The sequence below is a fragment of the Lepidothrix coronata genome, unplaced genomic scaffold (assembly GCF_001604755.1).
Source record: "Lepidothrix coronata isolate B3197 unplaced genomic scaffold, Lepidothrix_coronata-1.0 Scaffold24, whole genome shotgun sequence".
NCBI classification, from domain to species: domain Eukaryota; kingdom Metazoa; phylum Chordata; class Aves; order Passeriformes; family Pipridae; genus Lepidothrix; species Lepidothrix coronata.
Window position 1 is genome coordinate 1,772,232 of NW_016690204.1, and position 17,302 is coordinate 1,789,533.

At 53.1% G+C, this 17,302-nt stretch overlaps 1 protein-coding gene across 5 annotated transcripts in view; it reads right to left on the bottom strand.

The window, feature by feature from the left end:
* Positions 1 to 181: 181 nt before the first annotated feature.
* Positions 182 to 17,302, bottom strand: part of RAB11FIP3 (RAB11 family interacting protein 3) — a 51,142-nt gene continuing 34,021 nt past the window's right edge. For all 5 annotated transcript variants that reach the window (XM_017808752.1, XM_017808747.1, XM_017808748.1 and 2 more), the window contains 9 exons: positions 14,630 to 14,665; positions 12,003 to 12,096; positions 10,397 to 10,500; positions 7,964 to 8,104; positions 6,990 to 7,071; positions 5,049 to 5,186; positions 3,844 to 3,999; positions 3,327 to 3,467; positions 182 to 2,608 (listed from right to left, as the gene is read on the bottom strand). In XM_017808752.1, coding sequence (XP_017664241.1) covers positions 2,495 to 2,608; positions 3,327 to 3,467; positions 3,844 to 3,999; positions 5,049 to 5,186; positions 6,990 to 7,071; positions 7,964 to 8,104; positions 10,397 to 10,500; positions 12,003 to 12,096; positions 14,630 to 14,665 — 1,006 coding nt within the window. In that variant the 3' untranslated portion in view covers positions 182 to 2,494. The remainder of the gene's footprint in view (positions 2,609 to 3,326; positions 3,468 to 3,843; positions 4,000 to 5,048; positions 5,187 to 6,989; positions 7,072 to 7,963; positions 8,105 to 10,396; positions 10,501 to 12,002; positions 12,097 to 14,629; positions 14,666 to 17,302) is intronic.

The following is a 17,302-nucleotide window of genomic DNA, read 5'->3' on the forward strand; positions in this document are numbered from 1 at the left end:
CCATCCTCATCCTCCCAAAATCAGGGCACTCCAGCCAGGCCCAGCCTCCTCCATCCTCATCTTCCCAAAACCAGGGCACTCATGCAGGAGCATTTCCACTCCATCCACTCCCACTGGAGATCCAGCACTTGGACACTCAGGATGCTTCAATCCACTCCACCCCTGAGTAAAAAGTCTCTGGGCAGGAATAGTAACAGCTTTTAATCCGACAAGAATTGATACATCATTTAAGACAATACTGTTTTTGCCTCTTTTTTGGGGGGATTTCCTTCACATACCGATGGGGAAAGAGGAACATTTTTGGGATGTACAGTTTTTGTTTCGTTTTGTTGTTTTTTCTCTCCATAGGGCTTTTAAAGCATGGTGAATGTGCAAGTCAGTGCTTATTGTTTGCTTAAAACTTTTTCCTGGTGCTTATTTACAGTTACAGTACCTCTGTGAGAGCGACAGGAAAAAAATCACAATTGTTTGAGACCTGGGGATCCAGGATCCCAAGTCAAGAAAGGCAGATCTCCGATATTTATATATTTATACATATATATATATATATATGCTTTTGTGTATACACAGATACATTTCTCTCCTCTTTTAAAGTATTAAAAAAATGGATCAACCTTCATTCTATAAAAATACCTACTCTACAAGATAGAAAAATTTTCCCTCTCCAAGTATACACTGATTTACACCCAAAGCTTCTCTGGAAATGTACATTACGTGGCTTCTTCCCGCGGACTCGGGGCAGGGAGGGAGGGAGTGGGTGCCTGGGAGTCCCAGGGGTGCAGGAGCTGCCCCGGGGTTTTGGGGCTCACCCCGGCCCCACTGCACCTCTCACGAGGCCGTGGGGGCTGAGCACCCCGAGGTGCCGTGGTCGTGGCTCGCCGGTTCCTCCGGGATAAGGCTGTGGCAGCGGCCACGTCCCCCGGGCAGGGTCACCCCGAGAGGGCTCTGCCAGCCAGGAGATGCTGAAAGGGGTTTGGCGAGGAGCAGGAACCCCCTCCCCTGGGATCGCTGTGGCTTCTGCTTCCAGGCCACTCCGGCATTCCTAAAACCTGACAGGCAGGAAAAAGAACCGCTGGATGAAGCCGGATCCCTGGGATTCTGCTGGCTGTCTCCTCCCAGGAGCTGGAGAGGAGCAGGGTGGTTCAGTGGCTGCTCCGGGGTCACGCCGCGCCACGGCCGCTTGTGCCAGCAAGCCCAGAGCTGTCTGATGTAAACATGGCTTTTGTTTCCCAGGGAGCTGCTGTGGTGTTCTCTGTCTCCTCTCCCCAGTGGCACTGAGATTCCAGCCCAGGCTGATGCCAGGGATGAGGAATGAGCGCGGCTGTTCCGTCCCCTGCCCCAGCCCAGGGAAACACCGGGGAAAGGCAGCCGGAGCGGGCTCCCCTCCAGGACTGCAGCTATCACCAGCAGAGCCCTGCTCCGGGTGGGAATGGCACAGCCACTGTCCCCAGGCCAGGGACTCTGGGAAGCAATGTGGGGAGCTCAGGCCTTTCCTGCAGATCCCAAAGTGCTGCGTGTCCCCACAAGGACAAGGAGAGGTGGCCAGGTCCAGCCTCCAGTGTGGGGTGAAGAGCTGCAGCCTTCCCCAGGTGCCTGTGGGATGGACAGACAGTGCCTGTGTGTCTGTCTCCAGCTGGGGACGAGTGGCTGCTCCCCCCGGAGCCACCTCAGCTCCACGGGCACCCACGGACCCCACGGCAGAAGGGCCAGGACTGGGGAGCAGGGATTGGAGCCGGGAGTCCAAGCCCTCCCGACGGGACTGAGCCACAGACAGCAAAAATAAATAAGGAGGCAGGTGACAAAGTGCACTCACACCCTGTCCCCAGAGCGGCCGCTCCCAGGGCTGCTCCTGCCAGCAGTGAGGGCTCTGCGTGCACCCCGGCCCAGCAGGAGCAGCAGGGCAAGGATGGGCTGCGCCAGCCAGATGAGGACATTTGCATTAAGTTAATTAAAAATAAAACAGAACAAACCCAAACCCCAACCCTCTGCAAGTCTGGGACACACTTCCCTCGTTCCCAGCTCTGCCCCAGCGAGTGAGTGTGTCAGGGACACTTTGGCACAGTAGGACAGGGCAGCAGGGGAAAGTCAGCGCTGCCGCTCCCGTCTCCATCCCGTTATCCCGCAGTTCGGAGAACCCCTCTCCTCACACCCTACACGTGGCAAGCTCCTGCTCGTGCCCCGCGTGCCAGAGGGTCCGACGCCTGGCAGGACAGTTCCCAGCGCCACAGGTGCTTCCTCCAGGTGTGCGTTGCCTGTGTTCCTCCTCCAGGTTCCCTTTCAGCCCTCCAAAAACCAGAAGGGCTTCAAAATAACGGAGTCAGACAACAAAGCCTGGCTGCTGGTTTTCCTTTTCCCTGGTCCGTGGCTCATTCACCCCCCGACCTGTTGCTTCCTTGTGCCTTCATCAAGAGCAAAGACATTTGGAGTCCCTCTTCATCCTCTCAGAGCACCAACCCCACATGATGAGCGCGCAGCTGGCGGCTGTTGGCCGCCCTTACTTGACTTCCAGGATGGAGGGGTTTGTCTCCATGATGGCCACGATGATCCTGTCGATGTAATCCTGCAGGCGGAAGTTGATCTCCTCTTGCTTTTGGATTGCTTCCATGAGCTGCAAAGGAGGGAGAAAGGCAGGGAGAGGTCACTGCCTGACACTGCCCAGGGCTTCCCGTGGCTCTGTGCACCCATGGATGTTTCCCTCTTCTTCACTGTGGCCTGGGATATTCCTGACCATTAAGGGGATAGGAAAAACTGGTTCTGCTCGCTCTTGTCCTTCCTCTCAGCCAGTCAGGAGCCTGAACAAAGCAGAGAGCATCACAACTCCACTGGACCCCCAAAATATCCTGGTATGTTTCCCAGGATATTCCCACTTCTTGGAGTCTCATAAGCAGGGCCACCAGAGTCTGGGGTACAGGGAGGACACGCCCAGAGAAGTCGGGATCTCCAGGGTGGATGTCCTGGCTCCTGGGGGATTTAAGACAGCTCCAGACAGACAGACACACCCTGTGGTGGCTGGTCTGTCCTGGGAAGGGGAAGGCTGTCACAAGGCAGGCAAGGCAGAGCTGCCAGTATCAGCAAATTGGCAGGGAGTAGGTTCCCTGTTCCCAGGAAGGAGGGCTGGGAGGCAGGTTAAGTCCTGCAAGTTCTGCAAAGAGTTGTGTAGGGACTTCTTTGCTCTTGCCATCTTTCAGGTGAGCTTTGGGAGTGAGCTAGACCACAGACAGGGCACATCAGCTCCTCCCAGGCCCTCTCAGGCTGAGGGCACAGGGAATGCCCCAGCCAGCCCGGGAAGGTGCAGTGTGAGGGCACCAGCACCTCATGGCACATACCTCATCTCTGGAGACAGAGCTGATCTCTGCTGCCAGGGATTCTGAAAAGGAGGCTGAGAAGAGGTTCTTGGCTCCCTGGATGCTCAAGTTAATGATTTGCCCGTTCAGTTCATCATTCTGCTCCTTCAGGTTCCTGTTATCCTGTTCACAGAGACAAACCAAACACTGAAGCACCTGGTGCCCTCAGAGCTCATCCAGCCTGGGAAGGGAGGAGTTTCCATCCTAACACAGCTCACACAACACTGCAAACAGCACAGGGCCTCCTGACTCCACCTCAGCAGAGCCTGGAGAACCTCTGGAATCATGAGATGGGAAGATTCAGGGGGCACAGCAGAGAGAAGGGCTCCTGAGTGTACATGCTGACCCTCAGAAGAAGGAGCCAACCTCCCCGTCCCCAGAGAGAAGAGCAAGAAAGCATTGGGCTCTTGGATCCACTCCATCTGAGGGAGCCCCCAGACCCTGCTGACCCCTCCTTGGTGCCAGGACATCACTTCCCTCCCTGCCCAGCCCTCCCCACCTGCTTGAGCTGCTTGATCTCTTGCTCCAGCTCCGTCTCCCGTGTCCTGCTGTTGTACTCCTGCAGCCCCAGGCTGCTGCTCCGGCCTCGACGCTGCTCCGCCTCCAGCTTGAAGAGCTGCAGGTGCTCGAGCTGCTTCCTGAGGTCCTCAATGAGCTGCAGAGCAAGGGAAGGGGACAAGTGAGTGCCACAGCCCCTGAAAACCCAGCAGCACCCTCTGGTCATGGCTGGTGTGACAGACAGGCTGTCCCTGGCTGGGAACAGCCCCATCTGTGGCTGCAGCAGGGTCGTCGTAAAGAGCAGTGGCTGCCCCATCCCTGGAAGTGTCCAAGGCCAGGTTGGACAGGACTTGGAGCAACCTGGGCTAGTGGAAGGTGTCCCAGCCCATGGTAGGGCTGAGCTTTAAGGATGAGCTTTAAGGTCCCTTCCAACCCAAACCATTCCATGATTCTATGATTAAGTCCCTTTCTGGGGGACACATGGTGGTCCCTTCTTCCCTGACACCTCCAGCAAGAAGGAGATGGGGAGCTATTTAAATACATCAGCACAGCCCTGGCATGATCCTGATGGAGCCCCAGAGATGCTGGTTTGGGGCCTGCAGCAGCACAGACCTCCCAGCAATGTGAGCATCTCCTCAGACATCTCCCATCTCAGTGTCCCAGCACTGAGTCCCCAGCTCACCACAGTGCTCTCAGTGTCACCACAGTGACAGTAATTTCCACTTTGAGGCCCAAAGCTCCTTTCCTGCCACCAAACCCTGCTTGAGCCTCCAGCTGGAATTACCAGTACTACCACACTACAGATGATGGAAGGACTGGGGGGCTGTGATCCTGCTCCCAGGCACTCAGGAGCTGGCAGCTCTCACCCCAGCAGCCCCACACCCCTCTCCTCCTGCCTGCTGGCTCCATGTGCCACTGTCACTGTCCTTGTGCCACCATTCCTTCCAGGCAGGAAAGGAAGGGGCCATGGTGGCACAGCCCCCCTTTGCAGATATGGTGTTAAAATTCAGATGAATTTTAACAAAATTCAGGCAAAAGTGACCAATGTGATGCAGTTAAGCTGCTGAACGACCTTCTTCTGCCCAGGCAGCACCAAGGGCTCCCATTATACCTGTTCTGGAGAGGCTGCCAAGGCCAACTTTCCCACACAGCCCTAATTTTGGAGACTAGCAGGGCAGGGCTGTGGCAGGCACAGACTCTACTCACCTCCTGTGTCGACTCCTTCTCCTTCTGGAACTGGTGCCTCTCCTGACTCAGCTTGTCCCCCATCTTCCTCTTTTTCTCCTGCTCCTCAGTGAGCTGCACAGTGAGGTCTTCAATCTCATCCAGCAGCTTCTGCTTCTCCTGCAATGACACAAAAGGCACCAGTGACAGGGTTTGGCTCCGCTCGGCACTGCCAGGGCCCTTCCCACTCACTCAGGAGCGCGGCACACGCTGAGCTCCGCAGGGAAGGATCCTCTCCTGATGGACAAGGATGCTCTGCCTGCTGGGATTTCATTTGCTGAGGGCTCCAGAGCCTGAGAGCTTCGGCAGCCACACACCAAAATAGCACTGAGAGAGGCAGTGTGAGATGAGTCCAGAACAAATCCACAGGAATATCCACACTTGTGCCATTTTCTGGGAAGTGTGATGCTGGCGTGGGACAGGCTGGGAGGGACTGGGGCCAGCACAGGGGCTCCAGGCCAAGGGGAGACATAAAATCATAAGGCTCCTTCAGTTTGCATTTCAGAAAAGCCACAGACCCGAGATCTTTGCCTCCCTTTGCTCATTCTCAATTTCAGATATGAAAGGTTTTAACTGGGGGCTGATCCAAGAAGGAACAGGACCAGTTCAAGCCAGGATGTAAAACACACAGCCAGCTCTGTCCCCTTCTCATTGGCAAAGCCTTGGCTGAAGGTTTGGGATGCAGGCAAAGATGCCAACAGCCCTGTACAGCAGCACCTTCTGCCTGTGACCAGCTCACCACTCCCTCCCTGGGCTCACAGTTTCCAGCCTCATGGGAAAGGTTTTGGCTTTCAGAAATCCCAAAATACCCCAAGACCCCACCCAGTGCTGGTGAGAGATGGCCCATGGCACGAAGGGGTGAGGAGCAGCTCTGTGGGGCAGCTCCAGCTGCTGGGTTTGGGGTGTCCTGGTCCACGGAGCAGAGCACCAAAGGCAACACACCAGCAGGAAAAGGAACACTGACAACAAAATCCTGATTTGGGGCACTGGACAAGCAGCTGCTCATGAGCTGGGCTTCTCCTTGGCAGAAAGGGGCAGCGATTGCACCTCTTGCTTCTCCTTAATCCCATTAACTGTGGAGAAGAGGAGCTCTGCAGGGAGATTATGGATCAAAACCAACTTCCCATGGCTGAAACAAACCAAGGCAGGGAATTTGTCCTCAGAGCCACAGGGGTTTTCCTGCCCCCAGCCTCAACTGTGCTCACAATCCTGGTAGATGAAGACCACTTCATGGTGGCCAGGTCAGGAGGGATGGAGCTGCAGCACTCTCCCGTGGGATTAAACATGATAAAATGCTCCAGACCCTTCAACTGGGCAGGGAAGTTTGATTTCACTTCCATTTTAACCTTAATTCTGCCACAAGCTTGGCAGAAACAAAATGTAGTCTCTGTACAGATGTCACATCCACAACCCACATTATCTCCAAAAACGAGGATCTTGTCCATCTGTGGACCGTGATCCCTCAGGAAACCTCCCATCCCAGTCCCACCAGCATCTGCATGACCTTGGACCCTGAGCAGGGTGGGAGGGAGGAAGGTCTGGGAGATGTCACAGATCTTTGAAGGCTCAACTTGCAAAGCCCAGGATATGGAGATGAAGCATCTGCTCCTCCTCCTCCCCTGCAGTGGACTGGAGCCACAGGAAAGGGGACAGGGATGGGGACAGGCTTCCACAAAAGGGCATGAGTCCCCTCAGGAGCAGCCACTGACAGATTAATTAGGGGCTTTATTCCCAGCTTCCAAGCTAAACAGTGGGAGCCTGCACAGACAGTGGTCTGGGATAGTGCTGGTCCAGAGTGGGGTCTGCAGGGACTGGAAGCAGCTGGTTTATTTGTTACATCAGATGGATCTCACGGTCATGGAGATGAGAATTTCATCCCAAACCCAGATCCCCAGCCCGTCCTGGGCACCCCCTGGGCCTCACCTCCTCCAGCCTCTCGATGTTGGCTCTCAGACAGGGCACGCAGGACCTCAGCTCACTGTTCTCATCATCCAGCTGCTGCAGCCTGCCATGGGAACCAGCTGTGAGACACCCACCCAGCATCCCACGGCGGGGAGACACAGAGAAAACACCACCAGGAATATTAAACCAGGATCTGTCCAAAGCAAACCCTGAGAATTCCATTATTTCTGCTCTAAGGGGAAGGACAGGGAGACCCACGTGATCCTGACAAGCCTGTTGGCCAATGTCATGCCCTTCTCTATCAGGTCCAATGCTACTCCTTGCCCAAGGGCTTTATCAGTGCCTGGACAAGCCTCAGCACCAGAGATATCAGGGTTGAGAGAGGGCTTTGGGTTCACAGTCCCAGGAAAAGGAACGTCCATGTAATGGTGACTGGTTAAAAAACTCCACTGTCTTCATCTTTCATTGACTGCAGGGGCTGAACAGCAAAACATTCTGGAAAAGCTGAAAAAAAATTCTGTTAAATAACTGAAACCTCTCTCACACCACTATTTTCTTTGGAATCCAAGAGGCAGCACAAAGCACCCTGGCTGGGACACTCTGCCTGTTGGGGCAATTCTTTCCCTGCCTGTTTCCATCAAGGTGCAAAATATCTGAGCATCAAATGTACCTCCAGGAGTCATTTATGGGAACAAGCACTAACAACCCCCCTCCTCACACATGCTGTGGGCATGGATAGAGGACAAGAGCTAAATTTAAACTGCAGAAGGGAAATTCAGATAAAGAATCCATGATGAGGTCCATGGAGGAGCTTGATTTTGGAACAAAGGTAAAAATAGACAAAATTCAGGGTTTGTAATGACTTCAGTTACACCTTGAACCAACCTAAACTCACAGTCCACCTCACTTTGTCCCCCCAGAGGCCTGTACACTGATTCCAGTGTGTACCTGGGGGTCCAGGGGACCTGCCCCCACCCAGCCCTGCCCAGCCCCACCTGGCCTGCAGGTTCTCGATCTCGATGCTCTTCTCCCTCTCCATTTTGCTGAGCAGCTCCCTCTGCTTCTTGATCTCCTCCAGGAGGGTCTGGTCAGCCCTCAGCTCCTGCTCCTTCAGCTGTTCCTCAAGAGCATTTGCTCTGCAGAAAGGAGAAAGGGAGGATTAAGCATTCCTTAGGCCCACTGCCATCCCAAGGGAGGGACCAGGCTCTTTTCCCAGCCCTTTCCCACCCCACAGATGAGCTGGGAGAAGCAGATTCTGAAATACAGCAAGATTTCAGGGAAAATACACGGATCACCATCTCCAACAGCTTCACTCCCTCCCAGCAGATGCAGTGGGACAGTCCAGGAAACCCCCAACGACCCAAATGCTGAGCAAAACAGGCAAAGAAAATGAAACAAGCCAGGTTGTCTGCTGGTGTGTCTCTGACTAGTTTTTTAAGTCCCCAGGCTGCATCAGAATCCTTTAAAGGGGGAAGTGAGGGAGGAAGCACAGTAATCATCCTGTAACCCACAGCCTGTGGGTCACCCTGAGCAAGCTATTCAATCACAATCTCATGGAGTCATCGAGGTTGGAAAAGATCTTTCAGATCATCTAATCCACAAATAAGACTCAAGGTTGTGGTTCCACCTGTAGGAGAAATCCTCCTTCAGCTGTTTCTACCATGAAGTGATCTCATCACCCAGGTAAGAGATGACAACAGCCCCAACCCTCCTTCTTCTCACTCTTTCATGTCTCCAACAAAAAATACAAGTTCTGCAGGTCACCATTCCCTGTGTGCCACCAGAACTGCAATAACACAGAATCCCAGAATGGTTTGGGTTGGAAGGGACCTTAAAGATCATCCAGTTCCACCCCTTGCCATGGGCAGGGACACCTTCCAGTAGACCAGGTTGCTCCAAGCCCCATCCAACCTGGCCTTGGACACTTGCAGGGATGGGGCAGCCACAGCTTCTCTGGGCAACCTGTGCCAGGGCCTCACCACCCTCACAGCCAAGAATTCCTTCCCAGTACCCCATCTATCCCTGCCCTCTGGCAGTGGGAAGCCATTCCCCCTTACCCTGTCACTCCAGGCCCTTGTCCCCAGTCCCTCTCCAGCTCTCCTGGAGCCCCTTTAGGCCCTGGAAGGGGCTCTCAGGTCTCCCTGGAGCCTTCTCTTCTCCAGGTGAACACCCCCAGCTCTCCCAGCCTGGCTCCACTAGGTCAGGCTGCTCAGAGCCCCATCCAACCTGGCCTTGAACATTTCCAGGGATGAGGCAAGGAGCTGGAATTTATGCAAAGCCTTTATGAGGCTTTTCCCAGATGAACCAACTCCTCCCCACCAGGGAGCACAGTCAGGACTTTACTCCACTCAGAGAAAATTGGCATTTTTGGGCCAAGCTGCTCAAGTGAAAACATTTCCCTCACTCCAAAGTTTATCAGGGCTTAGGAAAACCTTTGTTTGGATCCCTCAGATCCCTGACACGACTGTTATTTAACAGCCTTAGAGCCCTATAGATAAACTCCTGCCGGGTTTATCTGCCTGGGGTAAATACACCCTGGGAGAGAGGGCCTGGGAGATTAGTACAGAGAGATATTACATCATGTGGGATCCAAAGGGCTGCACCACTGCCAGGATCTGGCAGCAGTGGGATCAGGGCTGGCTGTGGGGAGGGTGGAGATGGGTTGTAGTGGCTCGGCTGTGCCTCCCACCCAGAGCTACTGGGTGAAATAAGGGCCAGAAAGAGTCTGCAGAAAGAAGGATGAAGTGTGTGCCCTCCTGGAATGGGAAGCCTTCCAAGCAGCACAACTTCCCTGCGGTTTTCTGGAGCGTCCCATGTATAAAAAAGCCCCTGGAGCTCCAGAAACCTTTTGGGAGGGACAAATGGGGCAGGAAAGCATATTTTATATATTAATAAACAGATAAACATATAATGAAAAAATAAACATAAAAATAAGAGTATCCTGAGATGGAAGGGACACAGAAGGATCATCAAGTTCAACTCCTGGCCCTGCACAGGCACCCCAACAATCCCACCCTGTCCCTGAGAGTATCATCCAAACCCTCCTGGAGCTCTGGCAGCCTTGGGGCTGTGCCCACTGCCCTGGGGAGCCTGGGCAGTGCCCAACCACCCTCTGGGGGAAGAACCTTTTCCTGATACCCAACCTAAACCTTCCCTGACACAGCTTCAGGTCACTAAAAGCCACGTATAAAAAAAGCCAAAAGCCAAGTCCTGGAGCTCCAGAGACCTTTAAGGACAGACACATGGGCAGGGGAAGCACATAAAACATACGTATATAAATTCTAAAAGGCACTGTGTCCTGCTTTCAGCTGGGATAGATTCACTTTTCTTCCTAGCAGCTGGTCAGGGCTGTGCTCTGGATTTAGGATGGATGCAGCAGGACATGGATGGGCAGGGGCTCTCCAGGTGATGCTCTGCCAGGCTCTCACCTGTGCACCAGCTGCAGGTTCTCCTGCCGGAGGCGGCTGTGCTGCTCCCCGTTGGCAGCCGTGTCCTTCTCCAGCTCCGTCACCCGCTTCTCCAGGAACACCACCTGTGGGGAGGGACAGGGAGGATCAGCCACCCAGCCCTGAACCCGCTGGGATGGGCCTCCTTGAACCCAGAGCAGCTCCCAGAACCATCCTCAAAAACGGAGAGTTGCCACAGGAATGGGGCAGCCATGCCCTGATCTAAAGCATCCTTATAAAACATCCTTTTCCACCCATGTTTGGATGTCTCCCATGTGCCACACACTTCATTCTTTCCTTTCTTCAACCCTTTCCTGATGACATTCTAAGTGGAGCCTAGAGGGATCTCCAGAGCTCTGCTGCATCCATACTCCACTGCCTGGAACAGGACCGAACCCCTGCATTTACAGATAAATAAAGTCACATAGGAGGGGTCAATGCCAGATGGTGGGGAAGGATCAGAGGTGAGGGGTTTTCTCCCTGTACCTATGCAGGCTTTATTCCAGCTGTATTTGCATTTTATTCATTCAAATCCCAGTTATACCCACACAAAACAATCACAGAGGAGAGGCAACTAGGAACACGTCTGCAAAACCCAAACCACTGCTCTTGGAGAGGGGCAAGAGACATGTGGATATTAAAAAAACCATGCAGAGACCAAGGCCTTTCCCAGCACTACATCCATGGTTTCCCAAGTTAACTGCCTTAGGGAATATGAGGGTTTTTTTCAATTTTTAGGCTTAGAAAAATGTTTGATTTTTAATTAGTTTTTAAAGGCTTTCTATGCGTTATAATTATTTCCGAGTGCAGCCACACACACATGTATTTCTCTTTCACATGTAGCTCTCTATTCATATTCTAGAATTAAAAAGCCATTTCCAAGGAGTTTCAGGACTGCAGCAGACATTTACACAAGCCCCAACTCACCTATCTTTAATTCTCCTTCTTTCCCATAGCTTCTTTCCCCTATTTTTAGGTAGGGGTACTCAAAACAAAAGCTTTCCTGTGCTCCCATCTTATCCTATAACTCTTTTCTTGTAACACCCCCATAAAACCCAGCAGGCCCAGCACAAAATCAGCTTTTCCTGATGGCAGAAGCAGAGTGTGCCAAGGAAAGGAAGTTCTTGTTTCACATCAGGCGAATTGACTCCGAAAAGCAGAATTTGAGAACATCTTGTTTAGTGAAGGAGAAGTGAAAACGCAGCCTGCAAACAGCCCTCCCTCCTCCTGACACGCTGGGACAGCCACCACCCCTGGAGAAGGGCTCCAGTGTCACCTCCTGACCCAGCACAGGAGCTCTGCAATCCCTGGAGTGCTCTCATCCTCCATCCCCTCGATGGCTTTCTATGTCCCACCTGCACCCACCTGCCCAGAGGAGCTTCGGCCTGACCCTGCCTGTGGATCTGCACTGCAAGGCACTGACTCCGCCAGGACAGCACAGACAGCTCCCCTGTGCTCCTGCCCTGCTCCCATCTTGTCCTATAACCCTTATCTCTTAACACCTCAGAAAAACCCAGCAGGACCACCATAAAATCAGCGTTCTCCTGATGGCACAGGCAGAGCATGGCCAGGAAAGGAAGCCTCTCACCTTGTCCGTGATGTCCTCGTCCGTGCACTCCAGGTTGTCCTGGTAGGACTCCTCCATCACCCCCACGGCCAGCGAGCTCGTCTGGTGCAGCTGCCTAAAACAGAGACAGACCACCCCGACCCAGAGCAGCAGCGGCATCAGCACCAACATCACGGCCCTGGGGACAGCAGGTGACAGCCCCTCCTGTCCCCCCCACAGCCACCACCGCCTCCTCCCAAGGGATTTAGCAGCACTGCTCCTCGGGCTACTGCATTTCCAGCAGAGGAAGGTGTGGGCAGGCCCCTGGCAGAACAGCTGCCCCCCTCACCACCCAGCTCTCCCGAGAAGTCTGGCACCTCGGAGCACCCGGAGAACGGGGACAGCAGGGAGCGCGGACGTGGACACGGCTCCTGGGACTTCATACCGGGATCATTGCTCTTGCTCTTTGGAATGGCACGAGATAAGGGCTCCCTCTTTCCACTTTCTTTCTTTATGAACATCCCAAGGCCGTGGATTAGCCAGCACAGGCCAGAGTACTGGCTCTGACACTGATAAGGTGCAGAAGAAGGGGAGGGCAGGGGTGGGAGGGGAGGGAGGGGGGCAAACCCCCCAAAGCTGTTGCAAAACACCCCTGCCCACCCGGGACAGCCCAGGGTGAGCTAATCATTAGCAAGGCCTTGTGACACCAGTGTCCCCAGCTTGGTGAGGAGCTAAAGGACACCCCGGGGAGGAGCTGGATTGGGCACCACCCTCGTGGCATCACTGTGGATCAGCTCTGGCACCTCATGGCACAGGGAAGAGCTACTGCCATGGGGAGTGTGGTGCATTCCAGCTCTGGAACCCCAGGCAGGTGCTACCAAGAGGAAAACACTCTGCCCTCCCACTGCTTTCAGCAGGACATGGATGAGAAAACCACAAAGGTCTCTTCTGAACCTCAGTTTTCCCTAGGAATTTGTAACATTGGCTCTCAAATTCATCCCACTGCACAATATGCCCATGCCAATACTCACAAGCACAACTGGCATTTACCAAGAGACCATAGCCAAGGCCCAGTCTCATTTTGCATCCTCACCCTCAGTATATATTTAGATTTTAAAGTCTCGGGCACATTCGTCATTTAAATCATGCCAAGCACAACAGGGCTGAAGCAGCATGAGCAGAACCCAGATAACAAAAATGAGGAGAGAGCCCTAACCAAAACAAAATCGATCTTTTAAAATGTTTTGGGATTATTCAGTAATTACAGTATCTACAACAAAGGGGTTGCTTTGAGCTGTGCTTAAGGATCTGGCTCAGCAATGCCCTGTTATCTCTCACCTTATCACAAACTAAACCCAACTGCTCTTGAATTAACCAATATTTACCCAAGCCCACATGTCCCAGCCTCAGAATGGCATCTTGCCAAGGGCCAGGAGGGCTCAATCTCCCAAAAGACAGGGAACCTCCATTCCCAAAACTTTAACTCAAACCCTCCCTAATTTATCTGTGCCACAGGACAAAAACTAGTCCTAAAACAGGAAACCTGGGGGCAGGCTGCTCCCTTCAACCCTCTTTCCTGCCAGTGTTTTTAACAAAGCTCTAGAAAGTAAGATGACTGGAAGTAGGAAATGTAATATCAAGGAGCTGCTTCCTTTCCAGGAGGGGAAATCACGCCAGGGGAGATTGCTGACCACAGGAAAAACGGAGAAGGGAAAGGTGTGAGAGCACAGGGGGAGGAAGAGGCACAGGATCAGCACAGGGAGCTGAGTGCCAGGGCACAGGGTATGAATATTCCCAAACTGAGCTGTCTGTTCCTCCACAGTGTCCCTGTGCTGACTGGAAACAAGCAAAGAGGAAGCCAACAAGTGCAGAGGGAAACCTCTCTCCTGAGCAGAGCAGAGGCAGGACAGCAGAGGAATGACCCAGTTTATCCTTAAAATCCTGATAGCACGGGAACAGGAGGGATGGAGAAGTTGGGAAAGGAAAGCACCAGGTGTCACCAAGAGGGGATGGATGGATCCTCTGCTCCAGAGATTAAGAGCAAGCTGCCTGAATATATCATATATCCCTGTGCACTCAGGGATCAAAATGCCCACAAGGAAAATGCGACCATGACAAGGTGGTTGTGCAGGACAGAAGCAACACAGAATTAAGCCTGGGTTTAAATCAGGGTTAAACCATTAAGCCAGGGTTACCTGCAGCCCCCCAGGATGCCCCAGACTGAGGGGGGAGAGGGGCTGGTCCCATAAAGTCAAGTGCTAAGTGAAGTAAAACAGGACCAAGAACTGTCTAAAGTGGCTGGATTTTTTCTGGGTGCTGGAGAAATCCCTCTCCCCTAGAGACCCACCACGGTGACACTGGGGAGGGGACAGCCCAGGGGAACATATCCTTCTAGGAACTCTGCTCCACACACCCCTGGTACGGCACTGAAGGACGGAGAGGGAGGAGAAGCACCCCAATTTTGTCCTGGAAGAAACAAGCAGCCTCCAGCTGTGTGCATGGGTGAGAAAACCCATTTCAGAAAAACTATATCAGAATTAAACCCACTTTTCCCCAGGGCTATGGAATAAATCCAGAAATAAGGCGCTTCAAGCTTATTTTGAGTCTTCCTTCTGTGGAGCCAGCAGCTCACACGGATCAAGCAAGCAGGAACAGGAGCATGGGCTTACCTTGCCACCTTCTTGCTGGAGAGTCTTTTATTTGGGCTGCAAAATGAAGAAAAAACAGGAAAGAGTTATAAGAGCTGACAGTGGAGAGCAAGGGAAACAGGAAACTGCGAGGACTCCGGGGCACATCCTTTGCTCTGGCACGGAGAGCCCACAGCATGCACCCCCCAGCCCCCCTGGAAAGGGCAGGAGAGGGACCACTCATGGATTTAACACCACAGAGACAACGAACCACATGGAATAATGCTGGAGAAGACCTGACTGCCCCCACAACACTGTCCTCTCCCACTGATCCCTGCCTGAAATCTGATCCCCCAGGAAAGTGCTAATAATAGTGGGGAGGGTGGGGGGCTTCAGCCTGGCGTCGATGGCAGAGTGAGCCAAGTCTCCTGCACCCCACACCACCCCAGGCCTCCCCTGGCATCCCCCCCGGGCTCCTGCCCCCTGGATGGGGGACAGGGAGCAGCTTCTGCCTGCCAAGGGGCACATCCATCCTTCTGCCCTTCCCACAACCATTATCCTCCTGTTTGGCTCCAGACCAGCAGAGAATTGCTGCCTACTTGTACTCAGATGTTTTAGGAGCTGTTGATGGTGCCCCTGTCTGGATTTCAGGCTGTTAAGAGTGGCTGGGGAGACGGAAGAGCTCTCCTTTCCAGGATAACCGACAGAGATCACTCCCCTGGCTCCGTGTCCAAGGCAGCTGCCACCACCATACCACGGCGGTCAGGGCTTAGCTAATGCTCAGCGTGACCAGGGTAGGGAAGCCAAGGTCTGTGTGACCCTGTCCCAGCCCCTCAGGACGGGCTGCAGGCCCTCCCTGCTGAGAAAAAAAATAGCCTTTTCCAGAAACAGCTCCTTTCTGAGACACTCCTTCCAGTCTTTTGGTCATGACTGATGCTGGTGAAGTGAGCAGGGCCTGGATCTCCCTCCTCATATGCCACCAAAGACATGCTGGTGTCAAACAGATGCCACTGGGCTACATCACTGGTACCAAATCCTCACTCCAGTGATGGCAAGGGAGAACCTGAGTGGAGAAGTAGCAACTGCATTCCCTGGTATTCAGCTCAGTTGAAGGAAAAAATAATAAATAAAATCATCTGGGAGTTCATTCCTGCCTGCAATATCAGTTCTTGGAAGGAAGAATTAAAAATAGCTCAGGACAATTTTCTTTGTAAAAAAAAACCTCAAAGCCCAGCCGGGGGGTGTTGTCAGGGTGACCAGCCCTCATGTCAAAGTGCATCCTCAAATCCCAGATTTCCAGGGAGCACAAGAGCTGCTCCTGGCTGGGCTTCAAGGCCGCTCGGCGCCCACCCGAGGGGAGGAGGTCAGGCCCTGGTGTTTGCCAGGAATTGTAAGGAATGTCCCCAGCACTGGGGGGAAATGTTTTTCTCTGCAGACAGCTCATCGGGAAGCGATGCCGGCACCTGCTGAGGGGTGAGACACCAGCTCTGCCACAAGGGCACTGGAACAAAACAGTCACAAACTCCTCCATCCCAAGCTCCTTGAGGATTATTCCCTGCTTTCCTGTGCTGTGGGTTCAGGAAGCAGCACCCCAATGCTGGGAGCAGCTCCCCAGTCTATTACAAGGATACACTGGCTGAAAGCCCACAGTTTTTAAGAGTGAGGCTGTTACAGGGTGCTTTGGGCTTCACCCCAGCTGCCAGAATCCCCTGCAGCTGGTGTCTTCAGGCTTGTCCCAGATTTTGGTCCAGTTCCTACTGCTCTGGTTGTCTGCAGTCTGGGACCTGTCCCTTGTTCTGAGGCCTTCACGTCACCAGTGATGCTGGAAGGAACAACAGGTCCTGTCCCGTCCCACACACAGCACATGGCACTTCTCATCCTCACCACAGAGAGGGCAGGCACTGCCCCTTCCACCAGGTCCCTTGGAACATATTGCCAGGAAATCTGTGCTCAGGAAATTGCACCTCCTCACGTGTCAAATCAGAACCTACAGAATTCCCACCGTGACCGTGGGACAGGGAAACCTCCACTGGAAATGCCACCCATCACAGGAGCTTCTGAGCTGTTAGTTCAGCTTTGCAGGTAAATTTGGTGGGAAAAAACTGAAATGGAGTGGGGCTACTGATGCATCCAGGGAAAACCAGTGTTCTCCATAGTAACTGCATAACCTGAGACCCATCACTGACCCTCAAGGCCCCCAACAGCAAAAACTACTATTTACTCAAGAAAGGAAAAGAGAGACATTCTTTTTTCATTAAAAAGAAATAAATTCAAGCTTCTCTTTGTTTTCCAGTTTTCTTCCCATAACTGTACAGCCCACGAGAGCTCCCAGATCACATTGTCCCTGCAGAGGACAGACAGGAATCAAGAGCATGACCAAAAACCATGCTTGAAGAGGCCCACCAGCCATGAGAATGATTATCATTAAACACCACCATCCTTCCACCCAGTGGGCTGCAAAAGGTCTGAATGAATACACCAACAAGCAGAAATTCCTCCCCAACTTCTCAAACCAGCACATCCAGCTGCTGGTTGGTAGACTTCCAGAAGGACATTCCAAAGCTCACCAAGTTCCTACACAAAGATCCTGGGGTCTGCCATGAAGTTCCTACACAAAGATCCTGGGGTCTGTCATGAAGTTCCTACACAAAGATCCTGGGGTCTGCCATGAAGTTCCTACACAAAGATCCTGGGGTCTGTCATGCCTCCCCGGCC